This window comes from Onychostoma macrolepis, chromosome 06 (genome assembly GCF_012432095.1).
Source record: "Onychostoma macrolepis isolate SWU-2019 chromosome 06, ASM1243209v1, whole genome shotgun sequence".
Taxonomy (NCBI): Eukaryota; Metazoa; Chordata; class Actinopteri; order Cypriniformes; family Cyprinidae; genus Onychostoma; species Onychostoma macrolepis.
The window spans coordinates 30,106,619-30,132,504 of NC_081160.1; the positions used below are offsets into that span (position 1 = coordinate 30,106,619).

General features: G+C 34.8%; 2 protein-coding genes across 5 annotated transcripts in view; one reads left to right on the plus strand and one right to left on the minus strand.

The window, feature by feature from the left end:
- The first annotated feature begins 116 nt into the window (after positions 1-116).
- Positions 117-5,532, plus strand: abhd14b (abhydrolase domain containing 14B). Of its 2 annotated transcripts, none has more exons than XM_058777850.1 (4): positions 117-1,086; positions 1,168-1,434; positions 2,547-2,788; positions 2,860-5,532. In XM_058777850.1, the coding sequence occupies exons 2-4, from the start codon at positions 1,218-1,220 to the stop codon at positions 3,037-3,039; spliced, it is 639 nt and encodes a 212-aa protein (XP_058633833.1). In that variant the 5' UTR covers positions 117-1,086; positions 1,168-1,217; the 3' UTR covers positions 3,040-5,532. The 2 variants fall into 2 exon arrangements, with proteins under 2 accessions (XP_058633833.1, XP_058633834.1); XM_058777851.1 differs by having other exon boundaries at positions 117-1,047.
- The window catches only part of cacna2d2a (calcium channel, voltage-dependent, alpha 2/delta subunit 2a), a 237,519-nt gene continuing 215,807 nt past the window's right edge, over positions 4,175-25,886 (minus strand). For 2 of the 3 annotated variants that reach the window (XM_058777848.1, XM_058777846.1), the window contains 16 exons: positions 20,913-20,973; positions 18,071-18,168; positions 17,149-17,239; positions 16,961-17,023; positions 16,771-16,874; positions 15,524-15,625; positions 13,641-13,735; positions 13,504-13,551; positions 13,265-13,336; positions 13,025-13,177; positions 12,017-12,069; positions 11,841-11,896; positions 11,633-11,756; positions 11,435-11,544; positions 9,419-9,501; positions 4,175-9,156 (listed from right to left, as the gene is read on the minus strand). In XM_058777848.1, coding sequence (XP_058633831.1) covers positions 9,049-9,156; positions 9,419-9,501; positions 11,435-11,544; positions 11,633-11,756; positions 11,841-11,896; positions 12,017-12,069; positions 13,025-13,177; positions 13,265-13,336; positions 13,504-13,551; positions 13,641-13,735; positions 15,524-15,625; positions 16,771-16,874; positions 16,961-17,023; positions 17,149-17,239; positions 18,071-18,168; positions 20,913-20,973 — 1,421 coding nt within the window. In that variant the 3' untranslated portion in view covers positions 4,175-9,048. Of the gene's footprint in view, positions 9,157-9,418; positions 9,502-11,434; positions 11,545-11,632; positions 11,757-11,840; positions 11,897-12,016; positions 12,070-13,024; positions 13,178-13,264; positions 13,337-13,503; positions 13,552-13,640; positions 13,736-15,523; positions 15,626-16,770; positions 16,875-16,960; positions 17,024-17,148; positions 17,240-18,070; positions 18,169-20,912; positions 20,974-24,408; positions 24,427-25,886 lie in introns of all 3 variants that reach the window. The other variant, XM_058777845.1, reaches the window with a different exon arrangement.

A 25,886-nucleotide genomic window follows, 5' to 3' on the forward strand; every position in this document is an offset into this window, starting at 1 on the left:
GTGTGTGTGTGTGTTTACTTCTCAGATGACCTGATAGAACAGGACATTTCCCAATAAATTTGGCTAAAGTAAACAACTCTTGACCTCAAACATATGCCAAAAACTAATAAGAATAGTAACAACAATAATAATAATAACAAAGCCTATTATTAGTAGTAACTTACAGTTTGAGGTAATAATACATTACTTTTAATGATTAATTAATTAAATACTCCTACTACTAATAAATAACTACTTTCTATTACATAATATCATCCTATTGTTAATAATAGGATGATAATATATAATAAAATGTAAGCTACTTATGGATTTCTCCATTTATGTCAAAGACACAACTAACTGTTTTTGAGCAAGTCATTAAATAGGCTAATTCACACGAGTGAGTCATTAAATCATTCAAACGATTCCTTTCGAGTCTTTCACGACCAAAACCAAAAAAGTCATTTTCCTTACAAATCCTACCTTTTCCCCAAGAGTATGGCTTTAATCAATCAATCAATCATAGCTTGCTTTGAATAGATGGTGACCCAATAAATTATTACCGACTTACTTGAATGATTGAGTGAATGCAAAATATGACTGCAGTCAAGGAGAACGACTCGTTCACTTAAAAGATTTGTTTACAAACGTAAGCGCGCTGTTTGACACGATGGCCCATTTGCACCTGATATCACAGGTTGTAGGTGATCTGATCACAATTATATAAGACTAAACCACATTTAAATGTGTAAATGAGCCCAAGGCTCATTGTGAAAGAATCGCTCCATTCGGAAGTCATCAAACATATATTGTAGGCTAATGCATGAAATGTTAAGATATATATATATATTTTTAATTCAGTAACAACATAATGATTTTAAAAGCTGCTTGCAATTCAGTCATTCAAGAATAAATTAATTCTGAATTAATAACAAACCAGTGAGGGAGGTGTTTTGTGGAGCGTGTCTGGAGGTTGTAATTGTCGCCAGGGCCGCTAGAGGTCAGTGTGTCTCTGGTAAAAACTGACAGAATCTTCCGGGACTCAAACCTCTGCAGCTGTTTACTCTGGTACACAAGTATCTTTCTATGTCAAACTCCGGTTCATAGGTGAATTAATAAACTTTAACTAAATAGATTGGTGGAATACTTTATATTGTAACTTTAGCTACTTTCTATACATCTCTGCAGAAATCAACGCGAACGTGTTTTGCTCTTGAACTTTGCTCGTGTGTATCACCATGTCTTCGGTTGAGGTTTCTGAAGGCTCGGTTCTGGTGGAGATCTGCGGAGATCAGCCGCTGTTCTACCGACAGGCGCTTCCGTCGAGCGGTGCCGCCAGACTCTGCGTGCTGCTGCTGCACGGGATCCGGTTCTCGTCGGAAAACTGGCTGAGGATCGGGACTCTGGACAGTTTAGCTGCCGCGGGTCACCGAGCTGTGGCCATCGACCTGCCAGGTGTGCTTCAGAAACACTGCGCTCGTGCCATGCTACAGAGTTCATATTAGATGGAAATACTTTTTAAGAAATGCCATAGTGCTGGATAATTACCATAATTACGTACCATGGTATTTATTTACATACATCCATATTATTACCATGGAACATAGCCAGACTCTTTTGTATGATGCCGAAAAAACCAGGGTAGTACTTTTAGTAATTTTAAAATGTATTATATTTTTCGTTTATATTGTTACTATGACTATTTATTAAATTTAGGCTATATCAATATAATTACATTGAACTATTATGTCATCCCAGCATCTATGGCTATATTCATGGAAAGAACCAGTTAATCCATACACAAGTTAGGGGGGACAATTTTAAAGTGCTCTAAAACATTAAATGTATTTTATAAAAAACGATATGAGTCAAAAATTACATTAAAAGGTATATTTAATATATTAAATATATTATATTTTATAGTGTTAATATGTGATATAGAACATATAGCTTAATTTATTGTAATATTATATTTAATTATAAAAAATTATGAGAACATATAAAATGTGAAATGCTATATTTAAAACAATATAAAATATAGTCTATAAAAACCAGTGTATTAATCTGTAGGTAAAATAAAATGCTATATATTTTCAGTTATTTTAAAAAGTGTTCAAATCTTTTACTACTGTATAGATGTGTTTTAGCAACCATTACAAAAATACTGTGTTCTGGCAAAAATGACTATAAATTTACCATGTCGAAACTTTTTGTTAGTATTTTATTTTAATAATAATATTTTATATATGTTAGAATAACAGATTTAGTTTATTATAATGTATATATTAAGTCATAATATATAATTGAATATTTACCCAATATAAATAATTGATAATATGATGACATTTAACAACTTTTAATATATATTAAAGTATAAAAAAATTAATCTCTTCTACCATATAGATCAATTTCAGACATTACACACTGGTAAACATTACCATAAAATGACCATATATTGTATTAAGTGCAATTTTGGCACAATACATAAGCTTTCATACATAGAGAAGTTTCACTAAGAGATTTCCTCCTAAACCGGCTCGCTTGTGTCCGTGCCGTTGCTCCCTCAGGTTTGGGTCAGTCTAAGGCGGCTCCGGCCCCGGCTCCAGTGGGTCAGCCGGCTCCAGGTGTGTTCCTCAGACAGGTGTGTGAGGCTCTGCGGACCGGCCCCGTGGTGATCATCAGCCCGTCTCTCAGTGGCATGTACTCGCTGCCGTTCCTCTTCCAGCACTCCGAGCAGGTCAAGGCCTACATCCCTGTAGCTCCCATCTGCACAGAGAAGTTCACAGCAGAGCAGTACCGCAGCGTACAGGTGAGACACACATCCACCTGTTACAAAATGTGCTAAAAATGAGTGATGTTCATTCTTATGTACCTGTACAGACTCCAGCTCTTATAGTTTATGGAGACCAGGACACTCAGCTTGGGGAAGCGTCGCTAAGCAATCTGAAGAATCTGACCAATCACAAAGTGGTGGTAATGAAGGGGGCGGGGCATCCTTGTTATCTTGATGATCCAGAGACCTGGCATAAGGCAGTCCTGGACTTCTTACAGTTGTTGTGATCATGTTAAAAACCCTAATGGTGTAAAAGTGTACTAATCTAAACATTAATAACATAAGTGATCAATATGAAGTACGTTTAATTTCACACTTATCTGATTATGTCAAAAACACTAGCTTTTGTCTGTGCAACTCTGCATTAATTGACTTTTTGTGTTTACATGAAATGCTGTTTGCAACCCAGTTTATGTACTTCTGAGTGAAAGAGGATAGTCAATGAGAAAATAACAGGATGGAACTTGATTTTATCCTTTGGGAACTGATTAGACTGTGAAACTTACCGATAGAGCCATTTTTTCAAATTGCGTGCAAGGAATAATTGTATAAAAGTAAATAAGAGTTAATCTTGAATTTTCTTTTTTTTTAAATTCATAAATGGATGCAATATTCTCATGGATTTTGTGATAATATGTGACCCTGGACCACAAAACCAGTCTTAAGTGTCAATTTTTCGAAATTGAGATTTATATATCATCTGAAAACTGAATAAATAAGCTTTCCATTGATGTATGGTTTGTTAGGATCATTTGGCTGAGATACAACTATTTGAAAATCTGGAATCTGAGGGTGCAAAAAAAAAATCTAAATATTGAGAAAATCGCCTTTAAAGTTGTCCAAATGAAGTTCTTAGCAATGCATATTACTAATCAAAAATGAAGTTTTTATATAATTACGGTAAGAAATATACAAAATATCTTCATGGAACATGATCTTTACTTAATATTCTAATGATTTTTGGCATAAAAGAAAAATTGATAATTTTGACCCATACAATGTATTTTTGTCTATTGCTGCAAATATACCCTAGCGACTTAAGACTGGTTTTGTGGTCCAGGGTCACATATACTACCTGTCAATATACCTTTGACAATATAGTGTATTATTTTCCCAACTTTTTTTATTATTTAGCTTTATAGTACCTTTTTGCTTTCAAAAGAGATAAATAGAAACTGCAACTTAAAAATGAATCATTAAATATACTTTAAGAACGTTTTAATAATACAATACAGTATTATGATGCTACATGTGTTAAAATAGGGACCAATGACTTCAAATCACATTTCTGTGTTTATGCATCTCTAATGAGCCCCTAAAATGTGTTGATTGCATCAGAAAAATAACCACTACACAATGCACTGAAGTGAAAAATATGAACATTATTTAATAACTGATTCTCTGTAATAAACAATTTGAAAATATTTTACAAGGAGTCACAGACACAATATTTTACAAATTTTCCCTTGTCTTTTTTTTTTGTTGTCTGTACAAAAAAATGGAGCAACATGGACCCAGAGACGAGGCACTGAGCCCCCAACACACAATCCAATAAACGAACGAAAAAAAAACAAAACACGCTCACCATGATTTCAGACCTCAACTCATGAGTATTATCAGCAGTACTGTGTTTCTATTTTTTTTTTTTAATCGTTAATACATTTTAAAACCTCACTCATGTTAAATTCAGTTTCTCCTTTGTACGTATTTTTTTTTTTTTGGAATATATATTTTTTTTGTACACATTTGTCACGGAGCACCAGACTAAAGACTACGTAATCACATACACACGTCTCGCTGATGGAAACGCGCCTACAATGATGTTGCTTTGGAGGGGGAGGGGCTAGGGGAGGGTCTGAGCTAATGACTCCTCCTGGTGGGTGGGTTATACATCAGGCCCCTCCCCTTGCGCAAGCTGCTTCCTCTTTTTAGCTTTTCTTTTTGAATACTATTTTTTTCTCTTTTTTTTTTTGGCAAAAGCAAATCTTTCAGACCACTTAAAAACAAGGACTTTTGTTCCACAGTGTACTTGGAATTGTGACACAAGACCGACACATTCATGATCATTTAATCGCAGTGTCTTGCCAAAATGTGTTTGCCTAATTCGGGCAGTTCAGTGCCCCTGTACATCGACAGTGTTCCAGTTTTAAGACAATTACACACTTTCCCCCCAAAAATAAAACACAAGAATAAAAAAAAAAAAAGTGTGGCAAAGTTTTAAAACAACCAGAATAAAGAACAAGGCATATTTCCACTTTTCGGAGTGCTCTTTGCCCTAATATGAAATAAAATTGCAGATTGTTTCCATAATCAGGCAAAGAAAGAGGTCCACATTAGCCATTTAACATGTTAAGAGGGATAGTTCACGCAGAAATTAAGATCATCTCATCATTTACTCACTCTCATGTCATTACAAACCATTTTTTAATGAACAACTTAAATTCTTCTCAGTGATTTGTAATATAGTACATGTCGACAAGCTTTATGATATTTTTATTGAGCATTTATGTCATTTTAAGAGCTTGAAAGCCCCTGGTTGCTATATTTTTTATGGTTTATATGAAAACACTTACATATTGGGTTTGGAAAAACCTGAGGGTGAGTAAATGATGATTTTTATTTTTGGGTGAACTATCCCCTTAAACTTTGCACATCATACTGAAGCTTAAACAGTCTTTTTAAAACTTTTTTTTTTTTTTTTTGTGTGTGTTTTTACAGTACCACATATGACCTTGCACTTATATTTCAGAAATTGGGTTTTTCCATTTCTATGTCTCAGTGGGGACTAAATTATATATATTCATACTGTAGATGGATTCTGGGTTATAAACAGGAGTCATATGTGATAGTGTCAGGATGAGGATTGCATTCAAGTTCAAATATTAGTGATATGTACAGTCCACTGAATGAAGCTTAACATATATATTTAATTTTCTTTATAACCAATTAGTTCTGAAGGTGGATGACAAACAAACCGAGTGACGTAAGATTCGTGTCCACTAGCATCACACATGCATTTTCACCTCTCAAATACGGTGTGTATAAAATACATGACATCCTGACAGAAAATAAATAATAGTTCACCCAAAATTAATTCTCATTTACTCACCCTTATGTCATATGAGTTTCTTTCAATCATAAAACAAATGGAGATGTCCTTTCCATACATTTGTTTCCTACAGATGAACGGATGTCATACAGGTTTGGAACGACATGAGGGTGAATAAAATGATATATTTCGGGTAAACTAACTCTTTAAACGGACAGATAGAGGGAATGTTTAACATGTTAAGTGCTGTCTTTTAAAATTGCACTGGCGACTAAAGCAGGCTTTAACAGATTTTGCCTCGAGACAGACAGATATGTAACATTCGTTTGACACAGATCATTCCTTCAACACCGACAACTGACAATATTCTCAAAATACTTCTCATAAAATCATCTATTTCACATAACGGCAAACACAGATTCACTTCCTCAACCATCAGCAAACCTCAAATAAACTCTCACTCTATTTACCGGACAAACAAACTACAGCAGTAAAGCCATTCCCATATTTATGTAAGGAACCAGCCAGAGATGGACTGAGGTTATGTAGAGCAGTCAGTTCAAACCCAACATCTACTTTAACAAAACTCAGTAGCAACTAGGATCGAATGCGTGAGAAGCTCTTACAAAGACAATCCTAAAAACGATGGGCTGTTTTGAAAAAGTCTTGCCAGGGAGCTTTAAACGTGCAACTGAGAATCAGTCAGAAAGGTTCAGATTTAGCTCCGTTTGTTGACAAAAGAAATGCATAAGGTGCTTGTCAAGTTTGTGTACATTGCAGGGATGAAGCTGAAGGTTATGGCAAACACTGCGGCTCAATAATACTCTAATAAATGTAAAAAATAAATTATTTCAGTCAGGTGATGATGTTTGGAGGCACTGGCTGCGTTCAGAATAGCATACTAGCAAACTAACCATACTATTTCTGCTGTATGCACATTGCACACAGTATGCAGGTTTTCCAGATGTGTAGACTACTTGATGAACAACTACATTTGTCATAATATGCATTACAATACATGCAATAATGAATACAGTATCGATACACTCAACTCTTGACTTGATTATTTAACCATACATTTTTAAACAAACTTTGGTAAACGAACCATTTTTCTTAATTGGCAGAGGCTAAACATGATAAATACTGTATTCCATTTATTGCAATGGTTATTTTAAAAAATGTAGTTGGTCATCCAAGCAATCATGTGACCAGAACAAAGCATAAAAAGGTTCATTAGTGAAGATTAATGAGTATTTTTTTAAAATAGCATGAATAATATAGTATGCAGTATGATAGTATTTTATGTCGAACACAACCTGTGAGTTTTAAGGCCCATGAAAGACTTTTACTGCACTAAACTGACTGATACTGAAGCTGTCCAATATAAAAGTGCATCAAGGCACAGCTAATAGAAAGTTGATAGCGGGCCCAGAACAAGGGTTTTTGCTTAAGTTTCATTGCATTACTAACATTTCAACGTAAGGTATAATGTAATGACAGACATCGAGGCCTGAAACATACTCGAGTATGCAAGCAGATGCAAATGCTTGAATTGCATCGAGGCATTATTGAACATTTAATCCAGCCTACATTTCTAGAAATGTTTGCATTGAGTATGTTTTGACCCTTATGTATATATGAAAAATGAAACATTGCTCTTCTACATGAATAATCATATCGACTAGGATCATGGTTACTATTACCATTCACAGACAAATCCATCAGTGCAAATAATGGCGCAAACAAACAGCATGTGTTGTGATGCGATCAGATGCAATATGTGGTTGACATTCTGAGATTGTGAAAAACTGTACAGCACAGAATTACTGCAAACAGATATCATCGCTAAAAACACTCGAACTGCATTTCAATCCATCAAAAATCGCTTCATTAGCACATCTCATCTTATTTAAAGGAACAGTTCACCTAAATATTTTCCATTCAATAACAGTTCACAGTGACCTTGTCTGTCATTCTCCAAAAAAAGAAAGAAAAGTAGTCCATATGATTTATATGCTATATTCCAGGTCTGAGGCCATACAATAACTTTAGGTGTGTTCATTACACTAAACTATCATATGACTTTAGAAAACCTAATACAGACTGCTTTTGTGGGACTTTTATGGAACGCTTTCTCTCTTTTTTTTTTTTTTTTTTGGAGCTGGAAATCATGGTCACTATCCTTATTCTTAAAAAAATTCTCATTTGGTGAAAAACTAACAGCATATGGGTTTGGAATAAATAAATGAATGATAAATCACACAAAATTGTCATTTTAGGTGAACTAGTCCTTTAAAAATGAACACATGCCATTACATATTAGCTGCAAATATTATATTACTGAGGCATTAATAATAAACACAAATAAAAAGCCTAACGTAATCGGATCAGGGTTATGATATAAATAGAAATAATAAATCTATGAAGCCCTTGTGACTGATGAAGGAATGGTGTGATACCTCTTTAAATTTCTCTACTTTCTTTTTCCGTGGTTTTCTTACCTCCTAATTTGGCTAGAAAAATTAGACCACACAACAAGTCTCATTTTGGCAAGAAGTAGATATAGTGCATAAATAAACAAAAGATAATTGAATAAATATCATCTATCGTCTTCCCTTTCTCGTTAAATACCCTAATATATGGAGGTATGTTTTTAATACTCACATGTTGTTATTGATATTTTTTTTGAGAATCGCTTAAAGTTCTGCTCTTATTCAGTTATTTTCTTATTACTGGAAGCTAGACGGCGTCAGAATGTCCTGTAATCTCGCAACACGGGTTACAGGATGAAGATGAGGATGACCTTTCACCTTTAGAGGTGGAGTCAAACGAAACCCGACCCCCTTTCGGCCGCAAGGGCAGGAGGGAACAGTCCGTGTCATTTTCCACCATTTCTTCGTTGGTCCAAGATGGCCGTCGGTGATCACATCGCTAGCTTCCTGTTTTCGTAAAGACACTTTAAGCTCCTCCCACAAATGCTCTTGATTGGCAGGAGACGACAAAGTTCTGCAACGGTCACTAAGCAACAACCTGTGAAGCTAAGTGGATGAAGCAGTACGACTGGGCTTCCGTATAAGGGCAGGAGGAAGTCCCTTTATATAACCTATGACTAGAGCAACGGGGAGATAAAGGAGGAATGCGGAATTAAGGAGACGAGAAGGAGGCAGAGGAGGACAGGAGGATGGAGTTAAACCGAGGGGCAGGCCAGAACACACAGGAGGAGGAGCTGGAGGAGGAGTAAAGTGAGGAGGGAGGGGCGGAACGAGTGACCCCGCCCACAGTCTGATGTGTTCTCCTGGAAGAGAAACAGAGAAACGTGCGCTTTGGGTTATTAATGCGCTATAAATGTTCTGATGGGTTTAAAATGCAAAATTGTGAAACTCGTATTTGATTAGGCACTTATTCTAAGTCGAATTATACTTCAGTTAAAAATATTAGCTAGCTAAACGTCTTGGTCATGCATTGCTGATGCTATTCTTGTGGGCGGAGTTTACAGAGCTCATTATGCCATCCATATTTCTTTGAATAAACAAGTGGAAATGTGCATGTGTACTTACTAAAACACTGTAGTCGAAACAGCTCGTGGTTCCTTTTCTATACCGAGCTGTGGCTATTGTCTCGCATGTATTCGTTTCTTTATCTGAGAAACAGAGGGTGTTAAGGAATCTCTTTTTAGCAAATTTGGGGTTAGTAAGTTTTTTTTATGTTTTATATGTTTGTTCAGGAAGAAGGCATTACAATGATTGAAAGTAACAGTAAAAACATTTATATTGTTACAAAATGTTCCTATTTCAAATAAATGCTGTTCTTTTGAACTATTTCTTCCATTCATCAATAAATCATAAAAAAAAAAATTTTTATCCCAGTTTATACAAAAATATGAAGCAGCACGACCAATGTTCCCTCTAAGCTGCGTGCGCGCGGCCGCGCACTTCTTCCACCGCAGTCGCGCATAGAAATAATGTGCTGCACACGCAAAAATGAGTTGGGAAAGCCATTTGATTGTATTCTGGTAAAAACGAAAGAATTGCAATGCTCGGGTAAACCGCTATAGAGCTGCTGCCGATATAGAGTTAGAACCGGTGAATGCGGTGTACAGGTTTCAGATAATGATGTGCGCCAAATGAGTCGCTGTAGAAACCGAATACTTCAATGGTTGCGGACGAAATAGCTCAAATCGAGAGCCAAACGCAATGACATGTGAAATAAAACGTCCTGGTGTATTAAAGAAGAGTGGCTGGAAATAGCGGATGATGGGCACAGAACAGTAACAAAACTCAAGAGACATCTACAGTCTCACACACAGGTGTATTGTGCAAACTGTACTTCATAGGGATGTTTAGATAGCTATATAAGAATTCACGTTCACGTTTTTAAAAAAAATTTAACTAACAGATCTCAGTTTAAATGCTTCAGTTTGTTTTCTATTCTCTTCTATCAGTTTAAATGCTTCAGTTGTTTTGATATTAGATTATATTATGTTAGGCCTATATTATAAACGTAATAAACAATTGACCTTGTCAGTCACTTATACTCATCAAGGCTGTATTTATTTGATCAAAATACAGAACCCCCCCAAAAAAGCAAAGCTGAATTTTCAGCATCATTGCTCCAGTCTTCAGTGTCACATGATTCTTCAGAAATAATTCTAATATACTGATTTATTATCAGTGTTGAAACTGTTGTGCTGCTTAATATTTTTTGGAACTGATTTTTCTTTGATTCTTTGATTAGGCTAATAAAAAGTCCTAAGTCCCACTTTATATTAGGTGGCCTTAACTACTATGTACTTACATTTCAATTAATAATTTGATACAATGCACTTATTGTGTACATTCATGTTTTTACATTGTACTTATATATATTTTTTAAATACCTGTATGTAGTTACATCTGTAATTAATTTCTGTAATTACATTTATAATTACTCTGTTGACCCATCCCTTACCATACCACCAAACCTGTCCCTAACCTACCCGTATCCCACCTCAATAGCAGTAAAAGTGTTTTGCAATACAATAAGTACATTGTACTTATTTTTTGATGTAAGTACATAGTAGTTAAGGCCACCTAATATAAAGTGTGACCCTATTTTCTAACAATACAAGTCTTTACTATCACTTTTTATTCATTTAACACATCCTTGCTGAATAATATGAAATAAGAAAGAAAAAATTCACTGACCCCAAACTTTTGAATAGTAGTGTATATTGTAACACAAAATGTATATTTTGAATAAACACTGTTCTTTTTAACTTTTTATTTCGCAAAGAAATCCTGAAAAATATCAATATTTATATATTGATTATAAATTACCATATTAGAATGATATCTGGAGGATCATGTGACACTGAAGACTGGAGTAATGATGCTGAAAATTCAGCTTTACATCACAGGAATCGATTACATTTTAACATATATTACAATAGAAAACGGTTATTATATTAGTATACATTTAAGTTGCTTTGTATTTTGATCAAATAAATGCATCCATCCCCAAACTTTTGAACAGCAGTGTACATTGCATCAAATTAAAACCAATGCAAGAAATGCATTGTTTTTGGGAAAGGATACATTCTGTCTCCACCTGAGACAGTTTCTCTATTTCACAGGAGTCGCAGGACAGTTTTTCAGCCACCACAAACAGCAGGTTGGTGTTGTTTATTCTCTTAGCATGAATTAACCTGTAATACAGACACGTTATTATTAATAAGAGACTATGATCTGTATATATGTGATGTATATTGGCAGCATGACTGGCGTGGGTCTGACCTGGAGCAGTTGTCACAGTCCTGCAGTATGTTGTAGGAGCTGCTGATGTTACTGAAGTAAAACTGTGTCTGCACTGTCACACAGCTGGTCTCTCTAGAATCGAGTCCTTCAGCATCCACCTCATCTGCATTCACACACACGTTAGATTAGTCTTCTTATTGATTTATTTAAACAATGACCTTTTAACATCGAAGTAAACTTCACGCACCTGTCATGAACCAGCTCTGATAGGCAAACCCATACAGCATCTGCTGCAGCAGTGACCTATAGAGGACACACGCACACACACACACTCCTGAGTGTGAGCACATGATGTCTGCACATGTTTACAAGCTACTACATCATTGAGTTCAGTCATTATAATTGACTGTAAGAGAAACTCACCAGGCAGCTGCTGACGTCCACCAGGCAACATTTAACACATCAGCAATAGTAGGCTGAGAGGAAACACACAACATTTGATCATGCTACAGTTCATCATCCATCCAAATACACACCTACTCCATACACACATCTCTTTATCCATCTATCCCCCAATCCATTTCAGTCAGTTATTTTAGTATTATTTATATACTGTTATAGTAATTATTCATATTTTGAATTATTTATACTTTTATTATATTAATAAATTAATTAAGATTATTGATTTTAGTTAGTAATTTTCTTATGTGTTTTTGTCATTTTAATTCGTTTTTTAGTTCTATTTAGTTTAAATTTTTTTATTTCAGTTTCAATTTGAGTAATTTTAACTTATTTTACTTCAGTTAATTGCTCATTCAGAATTTTCAGTTTAAGTTTTTTCTTCATATATATATATATATATACACATATTTCAGCTTTATTTCAGTGAATGAAAATAAAAATTTGAATAGTTGTAATTTTACTTAACAATAACCAATCCAATTGCAGATTTCGAATGTATTGTTTATATGGAATGATTCAAATATTAATTGCATATGCATTATATCTATTACAAACAAAACATCAGTGCATACACATGCACAGTGCATAACAATAGCTCATATCCAAAATATGCTGGAAAAGCCTTTTAGCAAATATTTAGCAAGTAAAGACATTTATATTTACATATTGATGTATTGTGTTTCCTTCAATTAATTCCCTATATTTTCTTTACTTGGTCTTAAAAAGTTCTTAAATTCACCTTCAGAAAAACTTGCAGAAACCCTGGCACTGCACATGTGCGAAAAGTGTTTCAATTACGACGGCAGTCGGGATTAAAAGTTTACATAGCTATTATTTTCATATTTAACATGTTTAAAATATATACCAGCCTTTTCAATCAGATTTATTTCAATTTGGATTTATTGAGGTGTCCGATTGATATTTAAATCGTATTATTAGGATGCATGTAAACGTAGGCATTGCTCGTACCACAAACACTCCTCGCGGGGCGGCCCCTGTGTTGCTGCTGGGCACGGGGTCACACACCGACTGATAGTCGTAAGACTGCTTGCGTTTATAGAAGGAGTTGTTATAGAGGGCGTAAAAGAGGGTGGCATCGACCTCACCGAAGAACATCCCGATCTACAGACAGAAGAGGAAGAGCACAGAGTGAAAAACAGCAACAAAAACGGTCTGTTTTCACATCACTTTCCTGTTCGACATCCTGACCTTATTCAAGTAGTCTTTCTGATTGGACATGACGAGGAAGCCGCCGTCATCTATCAGATAACACAGCAAGTCCTGCGAAGAAAGATGGACAGCTTTAAGAACACATTACGTCATTAAGCAGTCATTTTAATGGAAAAATCACTAGATCAATCAGCTACGCTTAATGGACAAACTCTGAAAAGAGGGATGTGAATGTATGGAAGTGCGCTACAGATCTCAGTGCATTAAGAGTTTCTTACATCACTGTTGGCTTCACAGTCCATTTCACAGCCACTGGTGGGTCCACACTGTCAGACAGAAACAACAGTATTAGAGCAGCATGTGCTTGTGTATAGCCATACATATATAGAAGAGTGTGTGTTTGTGTGCATTTTACCGTTTGAGAGCTCTGTCGGTTGCTGTTGGTGTGGTTGCTCGCCAGGATCTTGAATTTGTCAGTCCAAGCCTCAAGATCAAGCTTCACACCCAGAACTAACAGTGTAAGACAGAAACAGAATGAGAAAGAGAAACCGTTAAACCTTTATGGTCTTTACCATTTCACCATTTTCCACCCACCTTACAATTACAATACAAAAGTTCCTTTTACAAAATTTTTTTTTTTTTAATGTTTTTTCTTATGCTCATCAGGAATAAAAATACAGAAAACAACTGTGATATGTTGAAATATTATTACAATTTAAAATAGTTTTCTGTTTTGATATACTTTATAATTTGTGTCTGTGATGCAAAGCTGAATTTTCATCAGCCATGACTCCAATCTCCAGTGCCACATGATCCTTCAGAAATCAATCTAATATGCTGATTTATTATCAATGACTGCGTTTACATGCGCACGAATATTGCGATTATTTCCAATAATCAGAGTAAGGACTTAATCGCATTTTGACGTTTACATGTCAAGAACAAAGCTCTTACTCCCGTTTACATGCAATTTCCATTATTCTTATTATTCGCTAAGAATTGTGGTTAATTTTTTTACTGCCATTATTCACATACCCCACTGGACAGCACAAATGATGGACTCAGAAAGAGCAGTGTTGGTCGCTGTTTTAATTTATTTCCGTCTAATGCATAATGATTTTGTATGGCTGTATTCCATGCTTTTTCGGCGCCGTAGAAATGTGATGGAGTTTGTTTGCCTATACGCTGCCGTCACGTTCTGCTCTGGATGAGGGTAAGGAACAGAGACTGCTGGCAGGTTGTTGTGTTTTCCTCAGAATGCGATGCTTTCTTCCCCTCCATCGTTTCTAATCTCCGTATTATTACAGGTGCGTGTCACGTTATTCATATATGTCACAAGCGCATGCGCACTTTGGTCAGAGCGGCAATACTGCGATTAAGGTGTTTACATGCCTGTATATTCCGATTAAAATCGGCGTACGCCACCTATGTTAATACGATTATGCTTGCTGCGATTATGAGCTTAATCGCATTATTTAGATCGAAGTATTGCGTTTACATGAGGTAAAGCATAATCGCAATATCGCCAAAATATCATTATAATCGCATTAAGAGGGTCCATGTAAACGCACTTAATGTTGGAAACAATTGAGCTGATTAATATACTTTTTTCAGGATTCTTTGATTAATAAAAAGTTCAAAAGAACAGCATTTATTCAAAATAGAAATCTTTGATCTACAAATAAAGATGAATAAAATAGTATATAACATACATATGCCATATAGTGCAAAGCTTTTCTGATTTGTCTAATTTTCAAACTAACTGTGTTATCATCTTTGGTGACACATTTACATCAGCATAATTCACCAGAGTTGACTTTTCAACAATATTCAGAGCAGAATATGTCATTCTTCTAAAGCCAGATGCATAAAGCAGCACTTATCTCTGCTAATCCTCATGTCAGGTAATCCTAACGTAACGGGATGATCATGAGCTCAGTGAGCATATCACCGTCAATTTGTAGAGCTTTAAGTCAAAAATGGCAAAATGTCTCTGGATGTATTGTATTGAGAGAGCTCGTGTATTCAAACACAGCTGCTGACCATCTGTTAGTTCTGATGAAGTTTTAAGGCCTGTTGATTTATCATCTCAAATCCCACATTTGATCTTGCCTTCATTGTGCAAGTAAACTGTGCCATTTGTCTGATTCAAATGACCTCCATGTGGACCCTATCTGTTGTTCATACTAATAACACTCAAATAATTCCAGTTTGTCATCAGACAATTTGTTTCTGCAAGAGAGGCAGGCGTCTGCACGTGTCTGAGTCACATATGGTCTACGTGAAGTTGTATTTTACCTGCAGGTTTCAGGTTTCTGTTTCCTACAGTCACATCCACTGCAGTGCTAACCAGAATGCCGATGGTGTCGTTCTCTGGATTCAGTATGGATTCATCATTGGCTGGACAACAAAACAAAAAAAGCATCTCTTGAAAACTATTAAATCATAAAATTAATATTATAGAAATGATACTGTAATTCCTGAAAAAAATTCTAATTGGATGAGCTGAGTTTGAAGACATGGTAAATTAATTAAAGAATGGAAGAGTAGTGTATTCTGCTAATTAATTATATTCAGATTATATATTAAAAATAATATATATCATAAATTACAAAAGTTTGTACAAAAGTAAAGCAATTACAGAAAGTATTTATACTTTAAAGATTTTCATTAATAAATAATCAATTATAATTATTATTAAATGAATAAATAGTGCTGTCAAACGATTAATCACGATTAATCACATACAAAAAAGTTTTTGTTTGCATAATATATGTGTGTGTTCTGTGTATTTTATTATGCATATACAAATACACATACATACAGTATATATTTTGAAAATATTTACATGTATTTACATGTCTATATTTATATTCATATAATTTATAATTATAAATAAATATTTAATATATAAACAACATATTTTTCTGAAATATATACATGCATGTGTGTGTATTTATATATACATAATAAATATACACAGTGTACACATATATTATGCAAACAAAACTTTTATTTCGGATGCGATTAATTGTGATTAATTGTTTGACAGCACTAATAAATAATAATTTGAATATAATAATAATACACACACACACACACATATATATATATATATATATATATATATATATATATATATACACACACACTTTATTTTAAGGTGTCCATGTTACAGTGTAATTATACATTTAAGTACTAAGTAAAATTAATTAACTACATGTACATACTATATGGTTAGGGTTAGGATTAGGGTTTGGCTTAGGTTTACTTGCATGCAATTATGCATAATTAACTGTAATTATTATAGTAAGTACATGTGTAACAAGGACACCTTAAAATAAAGTGTTACCATATAATTAAATATATTATTATATATTAGATTTAATTATAATTATTATTTTACAAATTATTTTTACTTCAAAATTTTTGCTTCATATTAAATATATTATTTCAATGACATTTTACATTGTGAAAACATTGCCTCAGAGATTATTATATGAGGGTATGAGTGTGCAGTCATGTGCTGTGTGTTTCTCTCTCACCGGTGCGGTAGGGGGCTCTGAACATGTAGCCCTTGTTGTCCAGACTGCGACGGTAATAACTAGCATTAAATGGCTCTGGATCTTCCTCCCAGGTCTCAGAGGCCCTGATGTACAAACACACACACACACTTTAGCTTAGTAGCTATTTGAAACAACACTTTGACAAATACAGAAAAAGAACAAGACTCACTTATTAGGGAAAACTCGTGTGACACCTCCATCTGTGGCTGCAAAAACCGCCATAAAGCCATACCTAGAGCATCATAACACACATATTCATTCACATTTATCACTAGCTCTAGGTTAATGCCTCATAAACATGTCAGTCTACTAATGAATCTGAGGAATTTCAGTGGTTCATCCTGAATATGAACGTACGTGTTGAGGTCCTTGTTCTTCCAGACTTTATCTACCAGCTCTTTAATGATGCCCGTGTCCAAGATCAGATTATGCAGCAAGAAATTGTCACCTGTGTGGAATAATGATGATAATATTATGACATATGAGCTGATATCTTCAAACAAGATGGTTTTGAGTTCAAGAATTGTCAAAGAGAGAGTCAGAATGTGAATTTCAGTCAGTGTTGTTATTGTTATATATATTTGGTGAATGAAATAAAGTCAAAATAATATAGAAGTATAGAATAAAAAATTTAAATATGACATGAAAACCTTAATCTTCAATAAGCTTCTAAATTAGGAAATTAGAAGTGTTGCCTTGGCAACTAACTGAAATGAGTTGAAATAATAAAATGGCTAAAATTAAAATGAAAAAAAAAATTATTAAAAAAACTAAAAGTAATAAAAATGACAAAAGTGCATAAGAAAATTACTAAAAATGTCTATACATGCTTGACATACTCTGTATTACAGTATAATTATGTATCGAGTATGTTTTTTTAATGTATTGATTACATTTTTTAATGCATTTTAAATTTAGCTTGTTTAATTTTTTTTTTTTAATTATTATTATTATTATTTTTTTTTTTTTTTACAAATTAAGCAAAAAAAACAAGAAAATTACTAAAGCTTAAACTGAAATTCAAATAAAAACTACCTTTAAAAAAAAAAAGAACTGCTTTTAAGGCTTTTAAGGTTGTCTCAGCTGCTCTTAGCTTAGTGTTCTAGCTAAAACCAACAGACCTGTTCAGACCAGCATGGCAGGTTTAAGGTGTTCTTTCTAGCAGGAACATATGACATTTGGGTAACACTCAAGTGATTGTACAATGAAAATTACTGACAGAAAGTACTTTAAAATGCAACGAAGTCATTGAATAATTCACACAAAATCTGTGTCTCACATTGTTTGGAGTCTGGCGTGACCTTCTCCATCAGAGCGATGAAGTTAAGCAGGAACTCCGTGTTGTTGTTAGACAGCTCCAGGTCTTTGCAGTATTCCCTGAGGAAAACACACATCATTCCACACTGGAAAACTCTCTCTGATAAAGATGAACATCATAAACAGTTATATTATAGACTGTAAACCCTTAACAGACAGACAGAGTTTTGCATTGACCAATATTTCACATTCATGTAAACATCTTAAACACACAAAACACCACAATTACATACATAAAACATAACTGCACTGCAAAAATAATTCTTAACCAGTATCTTTGACTGATTTTCCAGTAAAAATACCTAAACATCCTTAAAACAAGACAAATCGACCAGAGTAACACTGCAGCGCATTTGGTCTAAAACAAAAGCTGTCAGTTGTAAATAAAACAAACACTACTTCTAAAGAAAACACTATTTCAGTTTTTGTACTTTAAAATTGCACGCGCAATTCAACGTGTTACTTGCAGTTATTCTGTAATTATTTGTGAAATTCACTAGCAATTTGTGATAAGTAATAATTATTGCAATTTTGCTTCTCGGGTAAATTCATCTTGTTCAGGGATGTTTAGATGTTTTTACTGGAAAACATAACAAAACTACTGACTAAGAACATGATTTTGGAGTGTATATGCTTTAAAAACAGAGAGAAAGATGATCATTCATAGACTCATGCACGTGAATTTCTCTAGATCCATCAGTGCTTTAACATGCAAACCAAAGTCAACCTTCCCCTTGATACTGATGCCGTATGTAAGGAAGTGAGGAGAACGCCATGCACACACAGAACGGAGGAGACGCGTGAGAGCTGCAGCGATGAGATGTGGAGAAGACATGAGAGAATCTACTGAACGTCAGAAGATACCTATCCATGACAGCAGACGACAATGATTCAAACACAGAGTTACCCAGAGGAATATTTACTGCTCAGAGGCTGCGCTTTCATAGCCTGGCTTTCAGATACGCTTCAAGTATGAACTTTATCTTAGTGTGTCTTTAAATTGTTTAGGAAAAATGCAATGTTGATGTACAGAGCTATAAAACTGAAAATGGCATAGAGGAACATTTGAGTGCATTTTAAAATTACAGTAATAGCAGACACTTGGGTATCTTGGAAAATCAAATCACAATTTGCAACATCTCTTCTGAAACTAAAGGAGACATATGTGAGATTATGTAAGATTATCAATGTCTTTTTCTCAGGTTAAAAATATAAAAATCAGGAGTTTTCCAGGTTCAAAACAAATTCTGCTTTATCAGCAGCTTCATCATTACCACAGAAAATATGATCAACTTGTCGCTCAAGTTTGTAAAAACAAACAAAAGCACATTTATAATAATATATTAAGAATGGTTTAAAAACGTTTATCAGGCCAGACATTGTAATGCTACTTGCCTTTTTAATTTTTTTTTTCAAATTTACTACCAATTGTTTCTACTTTCATTTTTTTTTGTAAACGTACTCATTTAACACAGTATTTAAAAGTATTTAATAGAGCACATACTCCACCTGCAGAAACTGCATTAAACATAACTAGAAGATATGTAAAATAAGAGTTTTAAGAAAGAGCCTTCTGAATATTTGGCTGTACACATATCGCTTGTTTATATAAACCGAGCAAAACTATTTTCTGTGGAAATCAAGCTTTACAGTTTTAAAAACAAAGGTTCCTTTTTTTTTGTGGCAATGCCTTTAAAGGAATAGTTCACCCAAAAATAAAAATGTACTCACCTTCAGGCCAAAATGTAGACGAGTTTGTTTCTTAATCCACACCACGCCAGTTTATCAATTAACGTCTTGTGAAGTGAAAAGCTACTAAGAAACAAACCCATCAAGTTTTTTAATTTCAAACTGTTGTTTCCAAATAAAATACCACTATCCATAATCCATAAAAATGGTTCCTCCGGTAAAAAAGTCATCTCGTCTGAATCAGGAGAGAAATATGCACAGATCAAGCACCATTTACATCTGAATATACTCCAAAACAGTTTTAAATAAATATGTCAGTGGACTTTAATGTGAGAGAACAGAAGGGGATGGATTTTTTTTTACTGAAGCAAGTGTTATTATGGATTGTGAACTCATATTTTGGCCGAAAGCAACGGTTTGAAGTTAAAACACATTAATGATGAATTACTTTCTTATTTCACAAAACATTAATTGATGGACTGGACTGGTGTGGATTACTTGTGGATTATTGTGATGCTTTTATCAGCTGTTTGGACTCTCATTCTGACGGCACCCATTCACTGCAGAGGATCCATTGGTGAGCAAGAGATGTAATGCTACAAACCTGTTCTTATGAACAAACTTGATGAACATCTTGGATGGCCTGAAGGTGAGTGCAGCAAATTTTCATTTTTTTGGGTGAACTATTCCTTTAAAAAAATATTTTATAGCAATATATAGCAAACATTCTAAAAAAAGAACAATTTCTCTTAGTACTTAAGATTCCATGGATGTTGAAGCTTCTTCACGAAACCATCAACGCCAATAAAGAACCTTCATTTTTAAGAGTGTACTTATGATGAACCCAGAACACTAAAAGTCTCCATTTGCTCTTGATGCTGTCTAGGAGATACAACTGAGATATTAACAAGATTTTTCTATTCTACGGGTGACGGCGAGGAGTCTCGACAGACAAAACACAACAAATAAACACATTCACTTGGGTTAAAATGGAAAGACACGTTACGCACAGCACACACAGAGACTACAGTGACTACGGTATGTTGAAAAGGAAGTTAGCGATGGACGTATGCACGAAAACAGGAGCGTGGCTTCAAGAAGTCACACAAAGCTACCTGGGGGCAATGAACACATGTCCCTCTGACTCAAAAGTGTTTGGCAGGAGAGACTCAAAATCTGCAACAGAAACGGGCAAGATTATCCAGGGGAAGCGGAGGACGGAGAACACAGGGAGGCTTCTGAGAAACAAATTAACATCAGCTGCTCTTCAAAAGGTGCAGGAACGCAGTGGGGACGTTACCATAGCAACACTGAGGAATCATGGGGGAATACCAGCGTTAGCCACTATGGTGCCTTCAATGGAGTCGCACTGGCCGAAATAATGGGCTAATTTGGAAAGCAGACACTTTTAGCTCGATTCGAATTTCGTCCGAATTTCGTTCTTTTGCAAGTCGGAGAACTGGCTCGACCCTCGGGATACACACTGAGACGAAGCGAGTTCTCTGACGCCGTTTCCACGAACTGCGTGGTGTGCCGCTTTCTTTTTCAACAGGCATCAACATGGCCAACCGTTTAGCTGGGAGTGGGTGAGGCAGGGGTCCTGATGGAGGTGATCGCCCCTCAGACTGGCACCGCGGAGCCGCTCCAGAGACTCAATTGGAGAAAGTGCCCAGCATTGTGGAGGGGAAGAGAGAGGGCAACCCAGTTTGATCTACTACACACGATCCTCATGTTATTCATCACATCTGCTGAATGAGATCCAACACTTGTTTCTGATTTCAGGGTGCTGATTCAAAAAATAGTGCCTGTTTTGCTTGAGCATGTCACACTTACAAAATATGATGCATTTTGTAGCAGTTTTTACCTTTTGACAAGCATTTGTAAGGTGAAGAAGTCCTTAATCACCAGACAAAAAAACATCTTACAAAAAAAGACTCCCATCTTACAACTTGTTCAATTCTCAGTAAATGTTCATATGTATCACATTATTTTATGGCTAATCCTGATTTCAGGGTTAAAATTATGGCCAGTGGCAGAAGAAAATGCAAACATGAGCCAGATGTTTTACATCTGCGGGTGTTTTACTATTTCCAAACTGTGACAGAAAATGACAGATTTTGTGAAAAAGCTTGTGTTCTTTGATATTAAATGAAGTATTTGAACATATTTCTCCACTCCTTTGCACACTAAGTTAAATGACACATTTTTGTCATTAAAACTGAAACGTTTGACATTTGACTGCATTTATTTATTTAAAAAACAAAACAAAAAAAACTATGTGATGGAAAGTTTTTATTGATATTTTGAACTCCACATCATCAAATTAGGTAATATTAGGCCTTTTTTTTTTTTTGCAAATCAGCAGAATTTGTTTTCAGGATGCAGGGCTGTGTTGTTTATGACTTGATATTCGACAAATAATGATGTAAAGAAAGTATACAAGCAGCAAATGTTGCATTACTCTGTATACATATACATGTGTGTATACACGTAAATGTATGTATAGAAGAAATGTTTACATGAATATATGTACCCAATAAATATCTATGTTAATATGTATCACTTAAAACCCACAGCCACTGTTGTGCCCAGGAAGTTTTTCCCTCCACAATTCCTTGCACTTCCAGGTCAGGATAAGTGAAGACGCAGCGGAGCATCCGCGGTGGCAGTCTGGGGGGTGATAGACGTACAGAGGGGTCAAGCTGATGAGAACACGGGGTGTAAGAGGAGGACGACAAACAAACCGGGAGCTGCCAAGCGCTCCATCACCAAAACAACAAGAGAGGACCTAAAGGAGGCCATCTAGCAAATTCATCCGTAACCTATTCCTGTCCATTCCAAAACATGAACTGCTGATAATATGAATAGTAAGAGACAACCTAAGGGAATAAACCTGCTGGCTAAACTAAAGACAACATTACATGCTCATAGACATCTTTAAGTCTTTAAGTGTTAGAGGCTAACAAATGGCAAACATTTCTGCTCAATATTTAAGATTTAATGGAAGAGATTGGACAAAAATAAAAATTCAAGATCATTTATTCACCCTCAGACTTATGTGGTGCACAACAGGAGATGTTTTGGAGGATGTTCAAACTGCTTTTTTCTATTCAGTGAACGCATATAGTGTATACTGTTAACTGAAACTAGTAGCCACATTTTAATCCAGACTAAAAAAGTGTTTAGCTGTACATTTACTGTATTACTACTCATTGCACTGTATCATCTTATGTTTTTTTCTCTTTTATTCTTATTTGTTTTTATTACTTTTTAGTACATTTTTATTTTTTGCTTTTTATTGTTAATTTTTATTATTTCTTATGCATGTTATGATTATTTTAAATGTCTTTGTTATTTTTTAATTCCTTTGAAAAGCACTTAGAATTACCATTGCACATGAAATCCCCTATATAAATAAAATTATCTTGGCTTAAAACTCAAACTATTTCAAATGTCTTTGTTCATTTAAATAGAAACAAAATAAAATAAAATATAAATATTAGATGAAAAAGAAGTTTAAATTAAAGCTGAATAGAAATATTTAAAAAACAAAACAAAAATTAATAAAAATGACAAAAGCACATTAACAAAGTGACTTATCTTAAACTAAAATGAACATACATATAAAAGGAATGTAAAAAAAAAAAAAAAAACAATATATATATATATATATATATATAAAACAATTAAGAAAATTAAGAAATACTAAAATAATATATAAACTATACTAAACTAACACTGATCAGGAAATGTCAGACATTTATGGTGTTTTTTAATCTTTTTGGATATTGACAGGCACTGTATATTTTTGTTGAATTAAATAGAGCAGCGTGAAAATTCTGCAAAATACATTATTTTGTGTTTAATGGAAAAAGTCAGTCAAATGATTTTGGAACAAAATGAGGGAGAGTAAATGATGAGTTTTCAGAACAAACACACAATGATATGCTACACTCAAATTGCAAACATAACTTCTCAATAACGACCACAATAAGCTCCTGCACTACCGTAATACTAACTTGTACTACTGAAAGTGTAAAGTTAACTTTAGGGATGCTTTCAAACTAAACACTGCATCTATATGACCAGAGTATGACTTTTACTAGCTGTAACAAACAACAACTGACAATTTCTACAGCAAATGCACCAACCTGAGGATTTAACACTGTCACTGAGGAATAAAGAGGGGAGGAGGAGGAGGAGACAGATGGAGGAGAATATTCCCAAACGTAATGGACACAGGGATCAGAAATACGTTTGACAGTGAGAGAAAGAACATATTTTATTCTTCTTCAGGAGATGTCAGGGAGAGACCTTAAACGGCTGTCCGAGCCGAGAGAGAGAGAGAGAGAGAGAGAGAGAGAGAGCTTGAAAAGGAGAAAAGAGAAAGATGTGGGTGTTGGCCGCAGCAAGAGGGTGGGTGAGTGAGGGAGTGAGGAAGAGGAGGAGAGAGAGGAAGAGGAGGGTCTTGAAGGCAAGGCGGGCAGGAGGAACAGAGGAGGCAAGCAGGCTGGAACAGGTGGAGGTGGGCGTCAGCGGGGAGTTCAGGACAAGGGTACGAGGAAGGAAGTAGAGTAACAAAGGTAGTGGACCAATATGGTGTATACTTGCCCTTGAAGACTGATCCGTCTGAGGAGGAGAGAGCAGAAAAGAAACAGGGGGGACGGGTAAGGGGAGGAGGGGGGTCACAGACAATATTTTATTCAATGACTGTTTGAATAAAAATATTGTTTTTCTCAAAAGAAGGAAAATCAAGTCAGTCAAAACATTAATGAACAACTGAGAACAGGAAACCAAAATGAATGACACGTCGCAAAGAATATATGCAACAAGTAGACAGAGGCAGCGAATGAACTCCACGAGGACGGAGACGAGGAGAGAACATCTGAGGACACGTGAGCAGAATCAGAACTAATGAACCTTCACCGCATGATGAAACATGGAGAAAAATAATGTCACAAAATGAGAATCACATATGAGCTAGGAAGAGAGGAACGCTTTGGGAAGAAATAAAGAAAGAAAGAAAGAAAGAAAGAAAGAAAGAAAGAAAGAAAGAAAAATTTTAAACCAAAGAGGAATGAAAGCATAAAAAAATGAAACAAAAATAAAATGAACAAAAAAATGAACTACATACTTAATGAATGAATAAATAAACAAAATAAAAATACACAAAACAACAAACAAAAAAAAGAGCAAAAGAACTGAAATAAAATGCACACAAGAATAAACTAAATATATATAAAAAACAACAATAATAATAAAAGAATGAATATAACAAGTGAAAAATTACATAACAAATTACAGAGAGAAAGAGGGGGAGAACTGAAAGAGATATAAATGAATCAAATGAAACAAACAAATAAGAGAGAATGAAAGAATGGCACAAAAGAACAAAGATAAAGCCAGGGAGGAACAAAAGCAACAAAAATGAAATAAAAAAAATGAAAGAAAGAATTAACAAATGAAAAATACAGAAAACAGACTAAAGAAAAAGAACGAAAGAAACTAGGGATCAAATGAACAAACAAAAATGCAAGCAAAAGTGACAGAATGAAAGATCAAATGAGCGACATCAAAGGAAAAGCACAACAACAACTAAAGATCAAACAAAAAAACTAAAGAACAAATAAAACAGAAATAAAGAACAAATGAAACAAATGGAAGAAAATAAACAACATATGAAACAAACAAATAAACAATAGAGATTGAGTAGAATCAACAAACTGACCTAAAGATCAAATGAATGAACTAAATGCAACATAAATAAACAAAGAAAAAAAAACAAAAAAACAAGGAAAGAAAGAAAGGAAAACCAAAGCGTTCCATTTCCCGTGCGGGACAATGGCCCGTCAGGGGGCATTGTGGGACACATTTTTCTTATTTATTGACTGATTCCAAAGCTGCCGGCAAACAATACAGCACAGTGAGCATCCACACAAATCAAAGCAAATAATAAACACGACAGAACATAAAGCACAAAGTGAAAAGCAAAAGCATGCCTCTTTTCACATCTTGCTAACGAAAACAAAAACACAAAACCTGTCCAGACAAAAGATGCTTCAGAATCGTCATTGTGAGAGAGAAGACGA

Bases quoted from the DNA above. Each gene is read 5' to 3' on its own strand.
- abhd14b (XM_058777850.1), top strand. From the start codon at position 1,218: ATGTCTTCGGTTGAGGTTTCTGAAGGCTCGGTTCTGGTGGAGATCTGC. The intron at 1,435-2,546 runs GTGTGCTTCAGA...TTGCTCCCTCAG, and splicing joins TGTGGCCATCGACCTGCCAG to GTTTGGGTCAGTCTAAGGCG. The intron at 2,789-2,859 runs GTGAGACACACA...GTACCTGTACAG, and splicing joins AGCAGTACCGCAGCGTACAG to ACTCCAGCTCTTATAGTTTA.